This window comes from Centruroides vittatus, unplaced genomic scaffold (assembly GCF_030686945.1).
Source record: "Centruroides vittatus isolate TY-2023 unplaced genomic scaffold, ASM3068694v2 contig_717, whole genome shotgun sequence".
Classification (NCBI taxonomy): Eukaryota; Metazoa; Arthropoda; class Arachnida; order Scorpiones; family Buthidae; genus Centruroides; species Centruroides vittatus.
In genome coordinates this window covers 772,407-798,834 of record NW_027122456.1, presented here as the reverse complement: position 1 = coordinate 798,834, position 26,428 = coordinate 772,407, and the positions used below count along the sequence as shown (strand labels likewise).

The 26,428-nt window shown below is 30.2% G+C and overlaps 1 protein-coding gene across 2 annotated transcripts in view; it reads left to right on the top strand.

The window, feature by feature from the left end:
• Positions 1–25,582, top strand: part of LOC136980664 (protein D3-like) — a 34,078-nt gene extending 8,496 nt beyond the window's left edge. For both annotated transcript variants that reach the window (XM_067276820.1, XM_067276819.1), the window contains exons 2-5: positions 10,820–10,919; positions 24,585–24,711; positions 24,788–24,925; positions 25,102–25,582. In XM_067276820.1, coding sequence (XP_067132921.1) covers positions 10,820–10,919; positions 24,585–24,711; positions 24,788–24,925; positions 25,102–25,319 — 583 coding nt within the window. In that variant the 3' untranslated portion in view covers positions 25,320–25,582. The remainder of the gene's footprint in view (positions 1–10,819; positions 10,920–24,584; positions 24,712–24,787; positions 24,926–25,101) is intronic.
• The last annotated feature ends 846 nt before the right edge of the window (positions 25,583–26,428 follow it).

Sequence of the window (26,428 nt, the reverse complement as noted above, 5' to 3'; positions counted from 1 at the left end):
CGAACTTGAATTCGTGTTTGAAATGAATGTTCTCAAATAATTTTTGTTCAGCTTTTGCACTAAATTCCAAGTTGTTTACGTTTTTCTTAGCATATAGTTGTAGCAAATACAATAGAACGAGCACGAAAAATTGTGATTACGGAAAAAATATCGCATGTTTTGTAAATATTAATAATCTAACAGAGCAAAAAAGGGGAAAAAACAGTATTTACAGCCAGATGACAACAAAACTTCGTTTTGTAAAAACCTAATTCTTAAACACCTGAAAAGTGTTTAAGAATTAGGTTCAAGATCTTGAATAACCTAATTCTTAAAAAAACTTTTCAAGTGTTTAGTGCTTTAAAATTCCACTTGTGAATTTCAAAACAAAATAATAGGCAGAAATAGGCAGTAAAATGCGTTTACTGGGATATCAAACGCAATTAAATGTCAAATAATAGTATTAAACCAGTCGAAAAATGTTAAGTATGAAATAAATGAAGTAATTTCCAAAATAAAAATCTTAGTCTCGCATTTAAACTATTGTTATAATTATTATTTTGTATTTATTTTATGTAAACATGCATTGTGGTATAACTTAAATGTAATATATCTTTGTTGAAAAACATTTACTTGCATAAATTAGTATATCGTGTCCACTTAAACATCTATCCGGAGACAAAAGAGATCTTTCTAGCATAGGTTAGGTTAGGTTATGGATCGAAGCAGATACAACTATACCAGATATTACGTCGCCACAAGTACCCATTCCGCTGCTATCTGCAACTGACACAACATGCAGAGGATGTCGCACAGCTATTTGAGTGGTGCAACATAATGTTAAATTTACAATTCCTTTAATACCGCTTTTCGAAATATGTTAAAGTGTGTAATCGTTACAATGTGTATTACTGCACAGAGCGTGCTTCACTATGCACACGGCACACGCAACACCAAGCGCCTTTTACCCTAAACGTTTGGTGTGGAATTTAGGGCAAGCAACTTCCCGGTTTCATATTCATTGGCGGCACCCTAAATAGTGACCGCTGTTTGAACATCCTAAACACGAAGACGGACGATTTGCTTGATGACTCGCTATTGGCGCAACTACAGCAGGATTGCGCGCCAAGTCATTCCCGGACAGACGTTCGTCAGCGCTTATAAAGCGATTTAGCGGCCACTGGATAGGACAATTCGTCCTCATTCCATGGACAGCACTTGAACCCTCTAGATTTTTTCCTGGGTTACGTAAAAGCATTAGAGTATGATGTGTATCGAGCAGCGCCGCGTGATGTTCGCGAACCCTCGAAACGATGACACTGGGAATGCTACGCGCCATCCATAAAGCCACGTTCGACCGTCTATATCTTTGTAACGCCGTGAAAGTGGTCGTTTTCAGCATGTTCTCTAACAAAATAAAACTAGGTCTTTTGTGTTAATTCCTGCAATGTTGTCTTTATCTTTTGCAGTCAAAGATTATTTTGTATATTTTTTATTTTATTCTAAATAGGCTTAAACTGATTCCCTTCGGATATTTTAGTGCTGGAACAAGCATGCACTACACGCATACATTGGTGAAATGATGGAAAGTTGCTTTTTCCCCTGGATAAATGTTTAAGTGGACATTCTATACAATTCTATAAACAGAAAATTATCGTGAATAAATGATAACGTGGATTAAAAATGGATGTCGTAAAGTATAGAGACATAAACTACAATATTTTTTTAAAAAAAGCATTTTTCAGAAAAGAGGAATGATGGTGATAAATTTAATATAAACCTAGTTTACATTAAGATATCGATTTAAATAAAATAACTTACTCGTAACTTAATAAAACAAAAGACATATTAATATTTGTATTACTGCCGTACACGTATAATATTAAAATATAAATTATATGTAACATATTTATCACAGAAATTATCATATTAGTTATGTATAGTCTAAATATTTAAATTATATACAGATTGAGAAGAGATACTATATCCTACTGAATGCAATCTAATGTAATCTGCTTATATAAGCCTATAAATATAATTATCTTGTTTATATACAGTATACAGGATGATTTTTAAGCTCCCAGAGTCAACAGTCAAAGACTGTGTAATGCATTTATCTGGTAGTGATGTATCTGTTGCTATGTTAGTGTGTGAATTGCATTTGAACTAAAAAGAAAATTCTGCTAAACACGAAGATACGACAAGCTGTTTTATCGGTAATAAGAAATATTGACTTATAATGTGAAGCATTTAATAAAAAACCAGAAAAGTGAAAAGACAGTTTTCAAAGAACTTCTATATCTTTGCAATAACCTCCTGTTTAATTATAGTACTGTCATTCTTCGTCTTTTACATTATTATTAATATAAATGGACGTCACATTAATATACGTAAGAGACTATCTATTAATTACAAGTACAGTTTTTGAACCATTTTGGACCCCTTCTTTCTTTGTTTTGTACAGTGATTCACTTTTGGCAAATCCCCTTTCCTTTAATTGCGTGAACAATAGTGCAAAACCCATCCCCGACATTGAAGAAACGAGGGGTCATTGCATAATCCTATTAGAAAAAAATCCCGCCATAGTTTCCTATCAAAGGAAAAAGTACACAGGGTTTTCATTTTAGGCGCAAAACAGATCTTTTCAGCATGGCATGAAAATATTATACGGTGTATTAGTTCCTCAGTGATGTTTACAGTCAAATAATTAATTCGTTTAAAAAAGGGACGTGTTTAAATCGCACAGTAGTTCCACGGCAATACTTAAATCATTTTATTAAGATTAACGTAAATTGCAAAGAATTTTCGACTGTAAAGAATAAAAACCAGCATTGCATAAATTTATACAAAAAGCCTTTATGTTGCTATAGTATATGCTAAAAACATCTTGGTCTTTATTTAGCTAGAAAGTGTTTATGGAATCTACAGTATGTGCTTGCTTCTGATGCTTTTCCTCTCGTCTCCTCGTGTCATTTCATAATAGGGTTCGTGAGTACGAAGTGTTATGATAATGCTCTACCAATTAGCAGACTGCATGATGTTGACTCTTTTACAAGGAGATCGGTGTCTTGTGTTGCCACACGATTTATGAAGATCACTTTACTTTTCATTTCGTTCTCGCTCTCGTTTGGACGATTTACGCATGTTTCTTTTTAAAATAATTTAATTTAATTATTTTAGTGTAAACATCGATATGGGATTAATCCACCATATGCATATATTCATGCAATACTGAAAAGATCTGTTTAGTTTTTAAAGCAAACACCGTATAATTTTTCTTTTGGTAGGAAACTAGGATGATAGAATTCTGGACATTTATGTGATATGATTTTTTCTGGTGGGATTCTGTAATTAAGCCAATGATTTTAAAAAGTTCTGCAAATATTTTCTGATAGTTTATTCGTATGACTAGTATGTTTGTAAGATCAAATTCGTATACCCACTGATATAACTAATAAAGTCCACGTTGACAATGCCTCCTCCCTGTTATAGAATGGTGTACTAGTTAACGGAATGCCCCGAAATGATGGATATATATACTGTATATAAATAATAATAATAATTATTATTATGTTGGGTTTAGTAGGCCATACTCGGTTGACACCAGTTGCTGTGTACTATGCCAGACCAGAGTCAAGACATAGCAACCAACACAAGACAAAAATTAAATAAGTGTGTCAGTGTCAGTGTCTGTATTCAGGAATTTCCTAACAATATGACATGTATTCAATACAGTAGCCTTCTGTAGTGTGATGTATGTGTTTCTATTCAACTGTAATGTTTCCAGGCTTTTGTGTAGTGTGTGTTGTATGACACCTGCAGAGAAGAAAACATGTACAATAAGCACCCTATCCATCCTCTACAGATGCCTTATTTCCTGGGCGAGTTCCGTGTACTTGCTGAATTTTTTCAGTGCACGTGTTTTGTACGTTATGAGTTTTTGGAATGGATATGTATATAATGTATGTAATTTTATTGTGTTTGTCAATGAGTGTGAATGTCTGGTCTGTTGTGATAAATTGTTTTATCTGTGATTATGGCTCTGTCGTAGTACATTTTGTGCGTGTTGTTTTCCAATACTGTCTGTGGAATGTATTTGTAGTATGGTTCGTGGATGTCTACTAATTTGTGTTTCTTTGCAAGCTCTTGGTATATTATATTTGCTACTTGATTATGTTTATGTAAACAATCTGTCTGTGCCAAGAGCTTGCAACCAGAGTGAGTGTTGTATAGTTTCTGGCAAGATGTGACATTTTCTACATGTGTCATTTGTCAGTGCTGTATCTTTGAGGATGTGTTTTCTGTAGTTTTTAGTATTTATGATCTGATCCTGTAAGGCAATCATGAACCCTTCCGTCTCCCCAAAGAGGCATCCCGGAGCTAACCAACTGTTTGACGCAATTTTATCAACAAAATCCTAGGTCGTAAGGATGCCTGCCATGGAGTGCCTTTTGAGCCCACGATTGCTTAATGGTGTCTATGCTTTTTATATGTTGTGTCGTGTCCATATCATGTGTGTAAGTTTAATGGTGTGTTATTTGACGCTAGAGTTACTGCTTTATGTAACTATGATGTTTCTTGTTTTATGTAGAAAAACTCTCGCAGTGTCTGTATTTGTTTGTAGTGAGGGTTAACTATGCCATCAGGCCACGTTCGCCATCTTGGGGTGTAAGGGTTAATCTTTCTATGGTAAATTTAGGATGATGTAGTTTATGCTTAGTAAGTGTTGTTCTTGTTTTCCCTTGGAATTGTTCGAGATCTGTGTGAGTCCAATGTATAACTCCAAACGAACAAGTGAGTACTGGGACAACATATGTATTTATTGCCTTAACTATGTTTTACATTTAACTGTTTCTGAAAATAGTATTTAACCTACTTTGGTATTCTTTAATTAATCTTTGCTTTATTTGTGTATGTTCTGTTAGTTTGGCCTGTTGGAATCCCAAATACTTGTAGAATTCGCCCTCTTCCATGGATTCAATAACGTCTCATTTCCAAATGCAAAATCTTTCTTCGGGACTCCTTTTTCTATGTCTAGGCAAACTCCATTTGTATGTCCTTGGTGTATGAATATGTGATTTGTAGGAGTTTATGAAGTTGTTTTTGTGTGGATACATAAAGTTTTATGTCATCCATGTACATGAGATGTGACAATGTAAACTCTCTTGTTTTTTCATTTATGATATTGTAACCATGTTCGGTGTTGTTTAACGTATTAGATAATGGGTTCAGGGCTAAGCAGAACCAGACAGGACTCTCCTTGAAAAATTCCTTGCCTAATGAATATTTGGTTTGTTCGTATAAAAGTGTTATGAATCCTGAGATGTAGTGTTGTTCTCCAGTGCTGCATAGGGTTTTGGAGGAATGCAATGAGTGATGGATGTATTTTGTACATGTGTAGAATATGTAGCAGCTGTGTGGAACATTGTCGAATGCTATATATGTCATGTGTATGTTTATGTGCTGAATCTATGAATAACTGTTCTTTTCATCTCTTGTAATTTCTACAACCTTTTTGTTGCTCTATGAGAATGTTGTGTTCTTCAACATGTTCGTATATTTTGTTTGCAATACAGGATGTCAATACAAACAATCTTCAAATTGAATTTGAAGAGTGTTGGAAGACATGTAATTGGTCTGTATTGTGTGGGGTCTATGTGTGGTATTATTACTTTTAGGTTTCATGTAAGTGATGCCCTGAGTAAGAAATTTTGGCATGTCTTGTGGATTGATGTTGATGTGTGTTAGGTATTTAGCTAGTTCCTGGTGCAGTGATGTAAACTTTTTGTACTAGAAATTGTGAATGTTGTCTACACCAAGTGTCTTCCAGTTTTGCGTTTTGTCAACAGCGTATCGGAAGTCGCGTACGTTTGTTTCAACACAGGGCATATATTGTGCAAGTTTTTGTTCTCCTCCTTGATCCAGCCTGCATCAGCATTAGTGTGTGACAATACTGGGCCAAAGAGAAGATCAATAATTTGTGAGTTTTTCTGTTGGTGTGCAATGTTTTCTCTAATTTTTATTTTAGCTGAGCGGAACATGTACAGTACTTCTCTGAGCAAAAAATTTTTCTGAGCATATATATATATATAAAATCTTATTTTTTCCTGTAAAAATTAAAATAATTAATTATAAAGTAGAGATTAAAATTCATTTTAAAACATACTTCCATACAAAATATTATCTTTTGTCAATGATTTAATGTATTTAATCGAAATATACGTAGCAATAATCATGTTTCAGACAGTGAGAAATAAGGAAACAACAATTCAAATCAGTATGCATGCTCGCCTGCGCGGCACAGATTCTCGTGCGCGACAACAATTTGAGCAGTGCGCGGCCGCGCAGCTTAGCGGTAAAATTGTTGGTGTGTCACTGTGCTGTGTATCAGTTGCTGTTTAGGTACTAATTTGTCTGTAAAAGTTTTTCATTGTTTGTAAATTTATTTTGTTGTTTTCATAGCGAACATGTTTTGTATTGTTTGAGTCTACGTGCTTTGGCTGCGAGTTTTTGTTTTAGATATCAATGTATTCTGTAATGTGTGGGTTGTGATGTTCATGTTTTGTGTGTGTTTTGCTTTTCTTTAAAATGTTTTCGAATTGTTTCTTTAATTTTGGGTTATGTTGTTTTTAGTTTATTGTGTCAACCTGCCTAATTGCTGTCTAATGTCATTTATTTGTGTTTCTATTCTTTGCCAGGCAAGCTTATGATAGAATTGTGTTTCGTGTGTATCTGTCTGCAATTATATTTTCAGTCCGGTGTGACACTATTGTGATTGCCACAGCATAAACTAATGTATGAATGTCTGAGAGTGTAAAAATTAAATGAACATAGTGTGATAGTAAATGAGTATTTACATAATTCAGTGTTTTGGCTACTACTTTAGACGTGTTGACTTTTGGTATTTGTGGTCTTTGTGTGGGATCTATACCTGTATATTTAGTGAGTGTTTCCTGAAATAAAAGTGAGAGCGTATTAATTAAATCTATGTCTATATTATCAGTGATGGATGAAGAAGTGTCTGTGTCCTGTCCATATCATGTGAGTATAAGTTTAATGGTGTGTTATTTGAGCTAGAGTTACTGCTTTATGTAGTTGGTGGTAGTTGTTGTGTGTGTGCTATTATCAGCGCTTGTTGCTGGATTATCCTGACAAGTTACGTGAGCTTTATTAATGTTAAATGTTTCTGTCTGTTGATGTATTTGATCAGCAACCTGTTGTTTGATAAGTTCCAGTGTTGTTTGATAAGTTCCAGTGTTGTTTGTGGGATAAGGCTGTTGTGTATAATTGTTCTCTTTTTATCAACAACTCTTTGTTCGATGACAATGAGGTGAAAATATTGTTGTGTGAATCTATGGTGTAGTTGCTGTCTGTACGCTGTCATGTTTGTTTCAAGTCTTGTGATGGTGTAGTAAGTACGAATGAAAAAGTCGTTCATTTTCATTGTCCATTTCATCCGTTGGTGTCGTTTTCCAGCCTCTGTGGTATACGGATGCATTAAGACTAGGTTGGTTCCTCACAACTGCCGGCCAATGCAGTAGCCATGCATGAGCCGGTACTGCTTTCGCCACTGGTAACCAAGGGAGACTGTGGCCTATTTTTCGAACGAGAGTCTTTGCCTAACCCACGAACGTGGACTTTGTTATTAATGTTATTATGAGTTCTATGACAATAATGAATAAATTTATATGTAATTTATTAGATTAAGAATGTAATCATTAATGGGAATTCAGTTTAGTTTGATATCATCATGTCTTATTTATTTAAATTATTAAAAAATGAAATTATATTTTATTAATGAGATATATAGAGCTTTAACCTTTCATTATGTATTTTAATAAGGAAATTATCTCAAAATGACAATTTTCCTATTATAAAAAAAATGCAATTATTCACTTTTCCAATTTTATTTTATTTTAATATTGAAAATGATAAATATTTCTTTGTTTCTCATTTGTGTATTTTTAATACATATTTTTCGTAAGAAACAAATTTATGTATTTCCAGAAAGAGTGGCTCAAAAGCTAGTTAACTATTCTAAGTACTAAATTAAGTAAAAGAATACAATTGATTCAATTGTATTTTTTTAATTTTCAAAAGGAGTACAGTACATCTGTTCTAAATCAAGTTTATAATCAATATTCACAAGTAAACCTGCAATACACAAAGCAGGAGACAGTTGACTGAGTTTTGTATGTGCATGTACTGTACGTACTGTACATTGCCCCTATGTACATTTATTATTTTCAATGTTAAATGTTCATTGTTTACTGTTTAAAATATAAAAGGCATTTGTGTATTCTGAAATAGATTTTCATCAATTTGCAACAGAAATATATTTATTTAATTAAATATATAACTATATTTTACCTTTGTTTTCTACGTTCAAAAGATCTTGAAAAAGTCTTATTGCGCATGCGTAGATTATATTTTTGACTTTATCGTCTGCTTCTGAGTCTTCGAGTGGGATGTTGCCAGATGTTTCGGTTTTTCCAGTATTACTCCACCTAGCGACAATGAGACTTTATTCTAAAAAATGTTTTTACAATGAAGTATACTTCTATTTTTTCACATTTTTAATGTAATTCTGTCACTACCAGAGTAAAAATACGCATCCCGCATGTCCTGAAACTCAAACGTCTCAGTATCTTTCGGGAAGAACTCATTTTATATGGCGACTCTGTTCGATTTGTGTCTTAACACGAGACAAAGCTTGGGTTTCTATTTAAAAAAAAAAATTATATAAAAATTGATAAAAATTCGAAAATAATCATTTACTTTAACTGATAAAAAATATACACAGAGAAAAAGCTTTTAAAAATTTTAATAAATTCTGTAGTTCGTTTATTAGAAGACAAATGACGTAGGTGTTTAGCGTTTGATTTGCTTCTAAAATATTTTAAACTTTCTATTATTAATGCAGTATCTATAAGATTTAAATAATTGCAATAATATAGCGTAAATGTGCCATTTTACTGTATTCAATGAATTAGAAAGTCATATTAACGACGAATTAACTTATTTGATAATTAACGCTGAACTTTGTATGGGTTTTTTTTTTTTTTTTTTTTTTTTTTTTTTTTTTTTTTTTTATGATTCGTCCGTGTGTCTGTGCGTATTCTTCATTTTTGTTTTTGAAAATCGTTATAATCTTATTACAGTTATAACATTTCTCAGCGAACATTAAGGTGTTTGTTTAAGTTTTTTGTAAAAATATCACACTAAATTAATGTTTTTGCTATTTTTTCTTCTAATTTTATTATAAATTTTCAATCGATTTTTGTGTAACTAAATACCAAATTGTTAAATGTGCCCCAAATAAATATTTAAAAAAAAGAATGTTACTTTACGTTAGTTTTTTCCATTTTACTAAATTATTTTTGTAAATTTTACAGCATTATTATTAAGTTTAGTAAGAGATGGCGCCTAACGCCAAGCTCTAGTGCCAAATTGTCTTATTATTATTTATTTATTATAGCCAACTCTAGCCCGATAATTCGGCTCTTGTGGATGTATAGCATTATTACTGTTAATATTCTTCTATTGTTGCGATGAAAAGAGGAAAAACTGTAACGCCATATTTTACTGTATAACATTTTTTTAACGGTTGCTGCTGCCGAAGTTCTTGACAGATTTAAATAGAAACTAAGAATATTTAGATGTTATTAAATATAACCTTTTAAAAAATGTTACTTTATCGATTATCTGTACATAGATAAAATATATATAAATTGATCCAAAAATCAATATTTATGGATAGTCTCAAACATGTAGAATTTTCGGAAAAGATAGGAAGGATTTATGAATAACAGGTGAAAACTAATACGTCTTTTTAACGACTTTTATTGACGGTATAGTTTTGATTTAATTTAAAATTATAATATATTTATGGAATCGTTATGATTATCCTTATTAATTTTTTTATTTTTTATAATTTATAAGCTAAATGTATCATTTTTTAAATTAAGCGAACGCCATTACCATTCCTTTAAAGATGGCGTCTGAAGACTATAGTCTCCATCTTTATAGGAAGAGTAAGCGAAGAAAATTAAATATAATGTAGGATAATTATTCCTTAAAATGTAAAACAGCAAAGTATGGAAAAATATATTTATATTTTATAATGTAAAGCCGAATCGCATACGCGACTGATTGCATTGCAGCAATAGCGTAACTTCGCATTGTATTTATGTTACGCTTTCAATAATGAAACAGCGTATCCATTTTTACGTTCCTGACGAATATATAGAAAACATTTCTACATTTCGACTGGAATCGTTTATTAGTAATACTGAAATATAAGAAATGTTCACTCGATTCCACGTCGCATCGCCGCAACGCGATACGACGACACCACATCGATACTGAAAACTTTATACGTATTGAAAAATTGACCTAAATTGAAGAAATCTTTAAAATAAAATAATTATTGTCGACAAGTTTAAATTAATATTTATAAAATTATAATTATTAATAAAGTTTATGTTATCGAATTATTTCAAAAAAAGTAAATAAAAACTAATCGTTTAAAATTATGTAATAAGTAATTACACAGTTGTATAATTTTTTATTTCTAATATTAAAAAAATGAATGATAAATTGACTTCGGTACGAAAAATTTAAATGTAATAAAAATAATAATATAATTGTATATATGCAAATACAAATGAGCACGAGCGTTGCAACGTAACCGTTGAAGGCGTGACGTCAGTTTCTTGGCTGCGACGGCTACACAACGTGTTTTTTTACTAACCGGATCCAATCGGTATTGCATTTATCATCATCAAACTATTAAGATGCTGCGTGTGTTACTGAGTATTTCGTTTCTTATTTCTTCCAGAGTTTCGACCGAACCTGGAAATCTAACTCTAGTAAACAGCATGGAGGAAAATGGAGTTGTTCCTGATGTTCTCGACACCGCCCCACGTTATATAGCCGAGGTAAGGTCAATTCACCTTCATCGTACATCGTAAAGTAATTAAATTTAAATATTAATAAAGTTCTCCGATGCTTTAACCCGTTCTTAATGCATTAAGTTAAAGAATCTAAGCAGAAATGGCTGCTATAACGTGTGTAAGTGATAATTTGTGCATTAATAAGGCGACGTGAATTGCAAATTTTATACTTTTTAATTACATAATTAATGTGTCTCTCGATTGCATTTATTAGAAATTCGACGAATCATTCTTCCATGCTTAATTTGAGGAGTGTTTTTTCTTTTATTTCGTTTCTTTACAAATTGTAGGGAAAATGTTATCTGAAACGTATCTAAGGGTCATTGCTGTCTTCTATATATATCTGTACTGTTGTCTGCCCACTTATAAGATGCACAGACAGTTCCAAGCTTTCTTGTTTAGCTTAACTGTGTAATTTTTGGATAGGCTGCATAAAAGACATTAGAAGGTGGATTTTGTTTTAGAACTTTTTAATAAAAGCGAGAGATCTAGGCGCTAAAACTGATATAATTCGTATCTATGTTAAGAGTTATGAAAATTGTACGCTCGTCTAACTATACAATTTTATGGGACGAATACGACTCTGGACGAGATGGTCGGGAGTCGTTCGGGGGGTAAAAAAGTCAAATTGAAAGAACCCGTGGTTACGTGCGACCCTTAGCAATATATATATATAGTCCCCTCGAAACTAGCTTGCGGGAACGTCGAAGACCCTTGACTATAGGGTAAAATTTAGAAATATGGTTTCTCCGACTTTCTCCGTCATCTAGAGGGATAGGAAATTTGGGTATGGGGTCCAAATCCCTTATTCAAAACTAAAATTTTATCAATTTTGGGGTCTAGATGACCTAACTTTATTGATAATGTATTTTAATTACCAAAAATTACTTAATTTAATTACTGACTTTGAAAATTAGAAGCTATAATTTAAATAGCTGCAAAATAAATTGTGATGTTTCTAAATAAATTCTTTTCTGTAATGAAATTTACTAGAGTTTTCTTATAGCATATAATAATAGAATTAGTATGATAATACTCTGATATTTATCTATACATTTTCATATAATACTTTAAGTATAATTTTTGGATTCTTCTTGGGAATAATGTACTAGAAAGTGACTGTGACGCGTAATCGAATATAATTGCCGTTGCTCCGGTAATCTCGTAATACTGCTAAAGAAAAACGCTAATAAAATAGTAAAACTGAGAGTAAATGGCGAATATCAAATAAGGAAGGAAAGTAAAATGTGATTGCTTATTTTGTTGAGCCAAATAAAGTAGGAATAGAAGTAAAAAAATGCAGATTCTGAGAGGAAGAGAATGTCGATTTATATTATTTCAACAAAATCATTTTATTGTAAAATTTCTAAAAGTCCAGGATAAAATATGTTTTTCTTATAAAATATCGAGAGGGTCTTTTTAATCCAATTTACCTATTCGTAAGCAGGGAAGAGCCCTCGAACCCTTAAAAGAAAGGTCAACTCTGCTCGCGTGAAATGTATATTCCTGCGATTGCATAGGATACGTGAATATGTCAAATTTTTATTTGTATTTAGTGTTCAATATTTCATAAAGAAATCATTTTAGCCTAATTAAAATAATTTTCTAAATTAAATCTGTTACGTTAGTAATGAAATCAATGGAAGTTTCATAAGCAGTTAAATATAGTGTTTATATATAATTAAAAGTTTAATTTAATGTATAAATATATTTAATTATCTGCTTAAATTAAGTTTAAATTAATTTAGAAAATTAAATACGTAAAAAGTTAGGATCGTAAACGATTAAGTATTAAATAAGCAAAGCTGTTTTAAATTTTAAACACTTGTAACAGGAAATTTCATATTGCAATAAAATTTTTTCGTAAGCACTTTGATTTTCTAGTAAATCCACGATTTTTTATAACTTCGTATTAAGCCGTTTAGAAATTTGTAGGATTTCCGTTCTAATTCTTTGTACTTTTCGGTACATTTATCGGAATTAGATTTATACAAATATACATCAAAAGAAACCTGATAATATAAGCAAATACACTAACAACTGCCGTAAATGATCGGGCATTTACGGCAGTTGTTAGTGTATTTGAATTAACTTTATTAATATAGACGAGAAAACGTCTCTAGAATGAAAAGCAATAATTTTGGTTTTTTGGTCAGGTCTTCAGTTTTATTGTCTTTCATCTTTATTTCATATAACACAACTTTCTAGCAAATGATTAATTTGATATTGTACGGAATAAGAGTATGAATAATGATTTAATGAAATAATTTAGCTCAATCCCTAAAGGGAATTAATTCTGTATCATGCATTAAGACTCTAGACTTCAAAACAGGAATGATTTGCATGACAGATCATGAATATATATTAAATGAAATTCCTTGTAGTGTAATTGTTGATTTAAAATTTAGGCATCACTTAATCTAGAGAATTCGTTAACTTCATTATAAGTAAAGACAACATCGTTTATTCGCATAGAGGTTTCTCTGTAAGGAATCTCATCAATCAAAATTTGGTTGGAAACAATTGAATTGCAATTTAAGAACATAGTAATATAAATATTATTAAGGATACAATAATTGAGAGCATACAGCTGATTATAATAACTAATGTCATAGATACTGCAGTATACTGTTTAGTATGGTTGCAAAGTAATAAATTTGAAACTAAAGCAGAAGTGTTGATCCCAACTAGAACAATGTTTGTAATTAAATCCAGAGACTTAGCTCATTAAAAGCCATTTTGGTATAGTCATTTTGTTTTGTTAATAATATAATTTGACTTTTGTTATAGTCCAATGTTGATGAATGAAGCTTTCTGAATTAAAAAGTATTACTCAGACATAACTAATAATACAGTTTATATTCTTTCTTCTTTCCAAGAAATAGATGGAAAATATGGTAATGGAACTTCTTGTCGGTAATTTTTCTTGAACCTCAAATACAAATTGAAATGCTTGACTTACCTGAAAACGATTTTCATTGAAGAAGCAACAATTCTAAGTTTACCAGGCATATTTAGAGAAGTCTTAGATGCTAACACCTCATAACCTAAATTTCTTACCATTAACTTAAAAATGTTTTGGAAAAGTTGAATTAGTGCTTAGCCTTGGCACATACTTTAACTTACTCCAAGGTTAACTTGTATACAAGAAGCAAATCCTGTTTATAATAACAATAATCATCTTATTTACAGTATATTGTCTCATTTCTTTAATTTTGATAAACAATTCTTTCTTCTTAATCAGAAACAATTCTGTATTCTGATAGTTTATCAGAAAGGTTTTTTTTCCTAGTCTCATTTCCATTTGAATTAGATAAGTCTACGTACGGCTAATTCTCAAAAAACGCCGATATTGATATTTGATGTAGTTGCCAGAAAATATAATTCAAATTTATGAAGAAATATATGAAATATTTTAATTCTATTTAGAAGAGCTGTTATAAATGTCTAATTATCTATAAAGGGAATTACATGTAATGACTTTAAATGCTTGTACCAATAATTAAAGTTTGTGTAATGTTTGTAAGAAAATATATGAACTAGTTTATATAGTTTGTCCTTGTTTAATTCTAGTCGTTGATATATTGAAGCAGCTATAGGAAATTTTGATTAATTATTATAATGTAAGTAATATTTTGAAATATATTTTATGGAAAATGTTTACACTTTATTTACTACAAGTTGTTTAAAGCAGAGACGACGTATACTAGATCAAAGTGACGGGTAAATTAAAGTTTTTATAAAATAAAACTACTATTCTAATATCGTATCATTTGAATTTTTCGATTCTGTTCTGATGATATTTAATATAATTAAGATGCCATTAGAATAATTAGAAATTTAAGATATAAAAGTAAAATGAAGACAATGCAACAAAGCATTCTTAAATATTAATGTGACAGGAAATTTACATTTTACTGTTTAAAAAGTTGTGAAATGTCAAACACTGCTATAATTTTCAGTTGAATACATTCAGTAATAGTATCTTTTGTATGATAAATATGTTTTGAAAATAATATAATTTATTATTTTGAAATTATATTATCATACATAAATATACAATGTATGGTATCAAATATCAATGTATATAAATATAAATTGCAAAAATATTCTACTTATACATCTAATGCATGTAAGATGTTCATGCAGTGAATCCACTTTTTGGATATTATCAGTTTTAATGATGTTAGAATTAGCAAGCCCACGAATATAAGTTAAAATACACTTAAAGGTGAAATTGTGATTACAATAAACAATAGTTTTAACATCACTACGCCTTCGGGAAAATAGGCAAAAAGATTTTTCGTGCTATTCACACTCACTGCGTACTCTCGTATTTTTGTACGACACGTAGAATCACTGATAAGTGTTCTTAAATAGTGATGTTGATACTATTTAATACAGGTCGAAGGTATGTTTAAGTAATAATGTAAGGAAATATCTCTTAATGCCAAATAAAGTCTTTCATTTATACAGTACATGTACAAAACTAGCATTTTGTTTTTATAAATATACTAAATTTTTATATAAATAATAGAAATAATGTGTTGCTGGTTTGCAAAGTGAATTATGCAGTTACTAATATCGATCAATAACTTCATAGATTTTTTTTTTTTACTGTGATGGCTTTACTTATACAGATTAGTTTAAGTTGACAAGTGTTTACTTACTGTAAAAGTAGAAATAAAATTATTGCATTAAAATTGCAATAGATTATGACCGGAAATATTTTAGACAATGATACTGATAGTAAAGATAACCAAACCGGTAGCTAATGTAATGTTAACAATCATTTGTGGAGGATCCAAAAAATAAATTATGGCATGATGCCAAAATAGAGGGAAGATAGCAATTTTTATAAAATGAACTGTAATAAGTTAATGTTACGGATAAAAAAAATTTTTTTAAATTAATTTATTGTTAAGTAAATTATGTATTTAGATAGTTTTTTTCCAAAGTGAGCATTCAAATGCTAGTCTAGAATAATGCACTTATTTAGATTGTGTTAATAATTAGTAACTTTTAAAATGTTAATGACTAAATAATGGTTAATCATCCGCTTGTAAAGATACTGGTAAAGTATACAACTGACTCACAACAACCTTTGAATAACCAGTAATATATTTAAATGACTAAATAAAGATTAGATTTGCAAATTTACTTTTAAAACCGGTGTTCCGAAGTGTTGCTTTTATACTTCAAAGTTCAGTCGTAATCGGTGTTCTCCCAACAAGTTTAGGTACTTGATGTAAAATGTCGACCAGCTGATACTACATATTTCCTTATAAACAGTAGTCACTTAATGACAATGATGACAATACTTGTTTTATAATAGTCAATTGCATACTAGTCTAAAATATAAGATTGTTTTTTAAACTGGTTGGAGAAAATATTTTGCCAGTTGGTTGACCAGTATCGAGAACACTGCTAATTTTTCTTATTAAATGATAAAACAGTTAATTAAAAATCTCTTTATGCTAAAAAAAAAAATCCAACTATTCAAGATGGGAATTAGCTATATTTGTAATGCTAAGGTTCGGAAAATGTTTGACCTGTCTGTATAGTCATACATCCTGTATGAATAAAAGTAATAATATAGATGAAAGGATGTGCATGTTAAAGAGTAATAGGGAGAAGTAATATTGGTAGTAAAATATGAAGAATGGGTACGGTGAAAATTTATTCATCTTATGCAAAAATGGTTTTTCTCAAACTTTTCTATAGTCGTGTGCTAGATTGGGAAGATCTCATAGAAATTGTCGTAGAACTTATTACTTTTGCAGTTGTTACATATACATAAACAAGGGAAAGTGTGGGAATCTTGTGAAGTTTGACCTTCAGAGTTTTTTGCAAATCCATGTTTGAGACAACCTGAATCCAAAAAAGTAAAAAGATCCTGTGCCTGCAATGTGTTGTCTATTTTGCTTAATATCTCAGGATGCAGTAAAGATTAAGAAACAAAATTTGGCATGGTGGCTTGTGTATGAAGGGCATCGACGCTACTAAATTTTGGAGGTGGAAGGTCGAGAGGGTGGAGAGATAGAGGGGCTCGTGTATCTCGATAGGGGCAGGACTTAATGAAGATTTTATTTGTTATTAGCATGTACAATCTGTTATAAAACTCACCCCTACCCTCAAAATTAAGCTTTTTCATTTTATAGTAATTAAAAATATAAAGTTTTTATAACAATATCTGCTAACAGGGCACCACGCACAATTTTATTTTTTGCTTAATAATTTGAGTTTTTATTTAAAAATAAAAAAAAAGAACCTTTATAACAGCCAGGAAAGTTGCACAACTCTCGTTGCTAGATTTATTTATTATAGAAAAACATTAATAATTTTAATTTTTTTGTAAACGTCTGGTCATTTCGATAATGTATTGTATCAATTATTTTTGGGGTGTGTTACTAGTTTTTATAAGGAGAAAAGTGCTGGGCTAAGTGATTTGGTGATAAGCAAAGGCTCTTTGATCCTAATCCTTCCCTCAAATGCATAATAGGTTTGAAAGTTTGTAAAATTGGAATATATATACAGTAGAGACTCGTTAATCGGAACCCCAGTAATTGGAACGATTTTCAGTCGGACTGTGTCGTGCTGAATTGAACGTTTTTGATACTAGATTTACTTCTAAAGTATAATTTTCATGTTTTTATATTCTTCGATATATTTATTTTGTTTGTACAAAATGAAGAAATAATTTTTAACGATACGATAGCCTCGATTATTATTATGAAAATTTTCGTTAGGCTTAAAATCGACGAAAATTCAACACAAAGCGACACGCAACGGAGAAAAATTTGAACATCGGACAGGTTAATGCATTTTTTCGTACATAATCGGTAATCGGAACAAATCACTAATCTGAACAACCCCAGTCCCCAATTGATTCCGATTTTCGGTTCTCTACTGTATATTTTAATATGATTGCTAATTTTGTAAAGCAGACAATATCAACTATGTTTAATATAATTGTATTTTAATTGCAAGCAAATACTATAAGGTAATTGTATTATTATTGTAAGAGAAAATTTTAAGTTACATTTGAAGTAACTACATTCTTCATCTCATGAGATTGCCCTTCTAGTTCTTAAGATTTATGCTGGCACTACTTTTTGGATTCTATATTTATTGATTAGTTGACATATCCACTTGTTTTGTATGTTTATTCACATTCAGAAAGATAGGGGAAAATAGTAAAATAGAAACAAATCTATGTATGGAATATGATTTTAATGAATGAACTGATAGGTTAGTTGACCTAAATTTGTATGTTTTGCCTGCAGGTGCCCTTGTATCCATATTTCCTGTTTCTATTGTAAACATTATATAATCAACATATAATCTATTGTAATTTTAAGAAACTAACAGTTACAATGTGTTTCAAATAAAGCTATCCACCAACCAAAGCCGAATATAATCGGGCGAGAAATGGCTATAATATTAATAATTAATAGACAATTTGGCATTAGAGGTAGATGTTAGGCGCCATCTCTTAATAAATTTAATAATTACAATTAATTAAATAATTTAAATAATTTAGAATTATGGATGTAATTCTAAATTAGTGTCTGCATGGATAGCAGAAGTTGCGGGTTCGAGTCCCGCTTCGGGCCAATTCTTTTCTTTCAGTAATTCTAAATGATTATTTAAATTATTTAATTAATTGTTTCAAATATAATACAAATAATAAATTAAACCAGGTTATTATCATATTTTACATTGCTTATAATGTAATAAGGACTAGATGGCTGAGGTAACTTGATATATTCCTATTATAATAAAACTCTGTTCAGATCTGGACGGTTCCTCAGATTTTTGAACGATCTGGCCTGGTTACATTAGATGCAATCCCTTGTTATCAATTGCTCCAATGTGGGCTTGGCCAAATATAATGGATACAAAAGAAAATACTCTCGTTAGTGTCCTTGGGTAGAGAGGACTAACTAATAAAATAGCAAGTATCATTAGCTGATCACCTGTTATATTAATTTATTCATATTATATTAATCTAATTAGAAAAATTGGAATTCGTGAAAGTCCTCATTGTATCTGTCAAATATCATTATATTTAAGGATTAATAATGAAAGCTCACGGAAAATAAGAAGTGCAAATGTTTCACTGGCATATTGTGTATTAAAATTGCTTTGTTCTGTAAGTTAGTTAATTTAAAAATATTTAATAAAGTTTTTGTTGTTAGTCTGGTAATTATGAATGGAGGGGATAGGAACAAGAATTATACTAAAACTTAAATGAAATAAATTCTGATTATCTGAAATTAAATTACTACAAACTATGAGATAAAGTATTTCAACCTTCAAAGATTTACCATATACAGGTATACCTCGAGTTACGTCGTTTTGAGTTACAGTGGAACCTCTGTATACGTCTGCTTTAGAATACGTCCAATTTGGAATACGTCCTGTTTGGACGAAACAAATTTTGCTCGGTATACAACTTAATTCAATTATATGCGCCATCTATGAACAAGTAGCACTATCGGTGTACTAGACCAGACTAGACGTTTGCGGTCCCACGGTTTATAATTTTGTTAAATTTCTTCTGATTTTAATTTGTAAGTAAAATTTTATTATTTTTATTAATCATGAATTGCAAAAAGGCAAATGAAAAGCATCAGAAAACTAAAAAAATGACTAGAATCACAATGGAACTGAAAAAAGAGATTGTTGAGAAATATGAAGGTGGCATGCGTGTTTGAGATTTAACTGTTGCATACCGTATTCCGAGAACGACTGTATTGACAATCGTGAAAAATAAAAACATTATTAAATCTGCTAACGTTGCAAAAGGGGTTTAATCAATTTCTAAACAGATTATTAGTATTAAGGAGAGTTCGATTTGATTTTCATTTAATGATTTAAATAATATAATACAATATACTGTAATAACTTTAAAAATCTATAATAAAATTTATTTTTTTATTAATGTGCTCAGTGTTTAAATTATTTTACAATCCCATTAATATACCATATCAAGAGGAGTGTTTTTTTACATGAGAACGGATTAATCATTTTTACATTACTTCTTATGGGAAAGGTTGGTTTGGTATACGTCCTATTCGGTATAAGTCCAAACGTCAGGAATGGATTAAGGTCGTATACAGAGGTTCCACTGTACGTCATTCTTGATTATACGTCGTTTGTCAAAAAAGTATATGGAAAAATAAAAATTGAGTTTAAGTCATTTTATTCGACTTTGCATCTATCCGCCACAAATGTTGAAGTTGTAATATCACTAGAAAAGTGTTAAAAGCACATAAAATCATATTAAAATATGTACATTTACAGTAAATGTTAATATAATCATCATAAATCCTAGAGAACGAAACATGAAAACATCTGTGTTTCTGTGTTGTCGTCTTATTTAGCGGTCCTTAAGTGCTCATTATTGGTGTTTTCCACCATAGTTTCGACTTATGTCATAACTACACAAGTAAATTTGACTTACATCGTTTTTCGACTTACATCGCCTCTCCTGGAACCAATTACCGACGTAAGGCGAGGTATACCTTTATTTTATCTTTTATTAGAAACTTATTGAAACTAATTTAATTTTTACAAGAATTCAATTCAAATAAATAGCACTTATTTTGTTTGGCCATATTTTTTGTCGTCGTCTTTTTCCAATAGATTTATATGATAAATTATATTCAATTATTTCTTTTATACTTTTTAGTGGTGTTTCTCAGGTTCTCTTCTCTTTGTTTTTGTTTGTTAAATTCATAGCTATGAAATTTTAATTTTAAGATTTATTTTTATTTGTATTTTTCTGAAGTTGCACTCTATATTTCAAACCACCTATATATATGAGCTTATTTCATTTAAAAGTATAAATAAATTAAACTTATAACATTGGTTATTTTCTGCAAATTTTAATAATTACCATTTCATGCATATACAAAATAAAAATTGAGTTTATTGACATTGAAACCACGTGTCTGCACCAAATTCTGATCATAAAAATATAGAAGAAAATTTTAAAACATGATGACGACGACATTTAATAAAGGATTTTAAATTTAAACTTGTTCCTAAAGTTCAGTTTAAAATACGGGGGTTATTTGGAAAGTTATCTACCTATGATAGTGTTGTCGAAATGGAATAAAGTTTGCGGCATTTTGAAGTGACACACAGTTTCTACCTGTAGCTGTTCCACACAACAGATAAAGGACACACCATCAGTCAAGATGGAGACCTCCATGAGTGAGAACAGTGTGTGTGATTGCAGTGTCACTTTTTACCCCATAAGCAGATTCTACTATAAATTAAAAATACAAGTTTATAGAAGAAGCAATGCAAAAATCTGAAAATTTTGCATTTGGCTTAATTAATGATATTCTGTGAATATTTTGGACTACTTTATGAATTAAACAGCGATTATAAATATTTCCTGATAAATCATAACAATGGAATATTAGAAAAATTACAAGCAAATTTTGCCAATTAATTTATAGAAACAAAAAATAAAATAAAATAGGATTCGAGTTTTCTTAATTTTACATTAAATTTTTATCACTTTTAAAAGATTTCCCCACGGTGCATCTGGTATGCTTTTTTTCTTTTAGGTTAGAAAAAATTTAAACTTGTGTAATGACAATTGAAAATACTCTTTATAATTTAAAATATAAAAGCCTTTACAATTACTAATGAAGTGGGTGTTATGAATGAATTTATTGGCAATTTCAAAATTAATTATATTTTCAATTCTATAATTTTCTAGTATTTTAATGGTGGTGCTACAGTATGGGAAAATACATGAACCTTTCTTCTCTGGAAACTTGTGGATAATAACAACAGTAAGCGGGAAAAATAAGACTACAATTCTGCTTTTATTGATTGACATAGTGATAACTTCACTTCATCCAACACCGGAATATAATCAATTACGTACCTCTAAAACCCTGTTACCGGTGTGTAATTAACAGCACGCTTGTAAACAAAGAGCTATAAATTCTCCTCAATACTACATATACGATGCGCACGCCTAGTAAAACTTCATAGAGTATCGCGTATTCGAATTTCAAATAATATTCGTATTTAAAGACATTTTAACGGAAATTCGTTGTCGCCCAAAGAAGAACCTCGGAAGGTTCGAAAACATTCGTGAAGTTTGATGTTTTCATTTTGATGTTACACACCGGTAACAGGCTTTTAAAGGTACGTAATTGATTGACACAGTGTTTTAACATTTTCTTTTGATCTTTATTATTATTAATCAGTTAACAATAATTTATCAGTGTTATTTACCTAAAGTTTTTTTGTGGTAGAATCTTTAATAACAGCTATTGTATAATTGAAATAGTAAATGCTAATAATTTAAACTATTGTACTGTGAGTAAGTAATGACTTAAAACAATATTAACATTTGAAACAGTGGTAATGCCAACAATTGTACAGACAGACTTGGAAGTCGATAGGCATTTTTTAAGCAGTCTTTTCATACTATTTATCTGAAATAATCTGTCTCAAAACTTATAAATCATTAATTTTATAACAATACTTGTGACTTATAATAATTTGGGTCTACTCTATTTATATATACTTAAAACTCGAATTTTTACTATACTGGATGCATAGTAAAGAAATTATACACTGACACATGAGTGGTGCACAACATTCAACACAGTAATGAATGCAGCATGAAGGCATAGGAAAATGAGAAATACACATTTTATCTACACTCAACATACACATTAGCAATAACTACCGTATTTTACGAACTATAAGACGCACTTTTTTCTTTGAAAAATTGCCTCCAAAATTCATGTGCGTCTTATAGTCCGTAAGATACGGTACTCGTTGAACCTTTAAATGCAATTCCAGGATAAATAATTAACAGTTCGCAATCTCAAAAACACAGATTGAGATTGTGAACATTTTGGAAAAAATACTTTGGTATCTTAAAATAATTTTCTCTTGAGTTAGTTATTTGCAAACTTCTGTTGTGGTATTGTTATCCCAAGATTGGCTGTTTAGAACAAATTTAGAGCTGAAATCAAATATAGTTTCACTTACTGAACCAACTTAAAATAATAAGTTGAAGGCGCTTTTGTTTTTGGTAATGAGTTTTCTCAGATATACTTATTTAACATTATAAACTCTGTTGCAATTGCAATGGTTTTATGATTTTGTATTTAAAATTATTAAAATTTAAGCGGACCATTTTTTATGCTAATTTTCATTCTTTTGTCGATTATGGATTGCCTATCTGGTCATTGGCTTCACCTTCCCTTTTAGACAAGACTACTTCTGCTATTAATAAGATATATCTTAAGTTTAACAAAATGTGTAATCTGCCTTTCACTGTTGACTCTAATATTTCTAGAATTTGCCTGGTCTTCCCATCTTTCTTCGAGAGAATTAAATATTTTGATTGGTTAATATTTTAAAAATATTTTAATGGTCTTATTTATCGAGATTGGCTTTCACTTCAAATTTCGTCGAGTAAACTTCGCTCGTTCACTTACGCTTTTACTCCTTTTTATTGTCTAAGTCTATCCCCAATGATCTTTCTTCTACAATACATCACAAAATCTTAATCATTTTGGTGAATTTTTACATCTTGATCTCCCTGATAGCACTTTTTTACATTTCAATTTAATATCTCTCTCAAGATTTGTTACCTGTTTTTATTTTATTTTGTTTTTTATATGTTTTTGTAGGGGGAGGAAATCAAATGTCTATCCAGACTTTTCCTATAAATTTAATGAAATAATAAATAGATAAATACTACTCTTTATAGAATTACTTTTGTCGGCGTGTAATATTAGTATTTATCATTACGAATAAAATGTAGAATAATAATGTGCTCAAAACATGTAAATTCTTTCAATTCTCAAATACAGATGTGCAATATTGTTATGATTAGTTCTGTCATGCAAGGCAGATGTTTTATTTATACAGATTAAACCTCATATTTTTAGTGAAAAATGAAAATAAAATAAAGCTAAAATATTTATAAATAATTTTCCTTTTTATTTAAACAATTAATAATGTGTGTGTTAGATACTATTTTTTCATGAAAATGTTGCCACGTCCATTGCAGTATTGCTATAAACTTAATAAAATTACAAATTTTATACAGAAGTTCTATTATCTTAAAATCTCTGTATTAATGTAAAGTAACATGAGTCATAATAGATGATGATAAATTATTTCTAATTTAAAGTTTTCTCCCTTTCATTGAAATTTGAATGGCGGTTACATCTGACAGGGCGTATTTTAAGATGGAATGGCAATGCCCCAGAACCGATGAAATGGGGACCGATAAAATGTCAGAAAAGAGGAAGATGAGAACTTGGTGTAATATATTAATTAAGATCTGAGACTACTTGAAATGTAGTGGAATGTGTTGCAGCAGATCATACATCAGAACATTTACTGCCCAGTCTACACAGTTGAATAGGTGGGATTAAGACAGATTTTGTGTATAATTATATACTTGAGGTTATCGTTAATTAATAAGGATCAGATATTCTTAGTTTAATGTTAATGTTTTACTTTTTATTGAAATCATGGTACTTTTGTGAACAAAATGACATCACGCCTTCTAGTTATAAATATCTTTATGGTAGTGACCTAGATATTCTGTTTACCTTAACACTGTTTTCATGAAGATATTGCTTTCAGATCAAATATGAAGGAGGTGAAACTGTTAATTTAGGCAATGAACTGACCCCTACTCAAGTTAAAGATCCACCAACATACATAAATTATCCAACAGAACCTGATGTCCTATACACTCTTTGTTTGACAGGTAAAGCATTTAACTTTTAAAATTTTAATTAATGTTATAATTCCTGGAAGTAGACCATGTGTTTATTTCACTGCAGATCCAGATGCACCAAGCCGACAGAATCCGAAATACAGAGAGTGGCATCACTGGCTAGTGGTAAATATACCAGGAACAGATGTCTCTAAAGGCGAAGTTCTGTCAGAATATGTTGGATCTGGTCCTCCGAAAGGGACAGGTAAGATTTTTTTTATAAAACTAAATTACAGTTACTATTCCACTATCATCAAACACAAAATCAAACTGAAGATTTAACAGAATTAATGTATTTCTTTTGTGAAAAAATTTTTGATAATCAATATAAATGAATATATAATATTTTTGCTTTCTTTCTTTTCTTCAAATTCTTTTAAGGTCTTCATCGTTACGTCTATGTAGTCTACAAACAACCAAATGCCCTGCAGCCAGACGAGAAACGTCTCACCAATCGATCTGGCAACCATCGCGGAAACTTTAAGATCCGTAACTTTGCACAGAAGTACAATCTCGGCACTCCACATGCGGGAAACTTTTACCAGGCCCAGTGGGACGATTACGTGCCAAAGTTGTACGAGCAACTCAGCGGCAACTAGAAAGTAATGTTTTTTTTCTGATCATGTGAATTAAAATTTTTTTTTCTCCTCTAAATAGAAATTTACTATTTGCTCAATTGTAACAAATTAAAACCTGTTGCTTTCTTTACGACAATCTTATTTGAAAGATTTTTTGTTTGTGTATATTATATTTCAATTTGCTACTATTAATAAAGATTCACGTAAGTGAAACTTCAGATTGTAATTAAATTCAATTCTCACATGACTATTTCTAATAAAACTGATTTCAAATTATTTGAAAATTTTGTCAAAATCTCATTCAAAAACTCTGAATTCATGCTAATCTCAAAACTTGAGCATGTAAAGAATTACAAAGAAAGCAAAACAAAGGGTATAAAATGGTTCTAAAATGCTTTTAATGATATTTAAGACACTGCTTTAGACTGTATCTGAAATTTAAGACAAAAATTCCATAAGTATACCTTTGTGGTCAGGAAGAATATTTGTAATGCCCTCCAGTGCTTGTCAATCAGTAATATGTATATATGTAAAAATTTAAATACCATTTGATCTTTTCAAAAACTTTCCTATTAATTAGCTCTTAGCTTCATTAAGTTTTATATACATCATAGTTTATGACTTACAAATATTCAAAACAAGTTACCTATTTATAATAAAGGACAAGCAGCATCAATCATAATAAGTGTTAAAGAAAAACATTTATGGAATGTTACTTTATTTAAGGACTTGTTGTATCACACAACAAGTAATATAAAGTCAATTCCTACTTAGGTCAATAAAGAAAAATTTTATTCTAGTTACTTTTTATTAAATAATTACGATTAATATAAATATGTATATACATATGCAAAATATCTTATGGGAGAAAAAAATTTCTCTTATATATAAAACTAAAATTAATGAATTAATATTTGAAAAAACTGTATTAACATCAAGTGTCATCCACTACAAGTTTTAAAAAATGTATTTGAACACTAGTGGATGAATAAAAAGTATTTTATTAACGACTGAAAATTTGAACAAGATATATATATATATATATAGGGAGAGAGTGAACTAATAGTAGGAATTGAAAAAGTAGACTACAACAATTGTTTTTCAGATATTTATTCTAATACAAATATGTA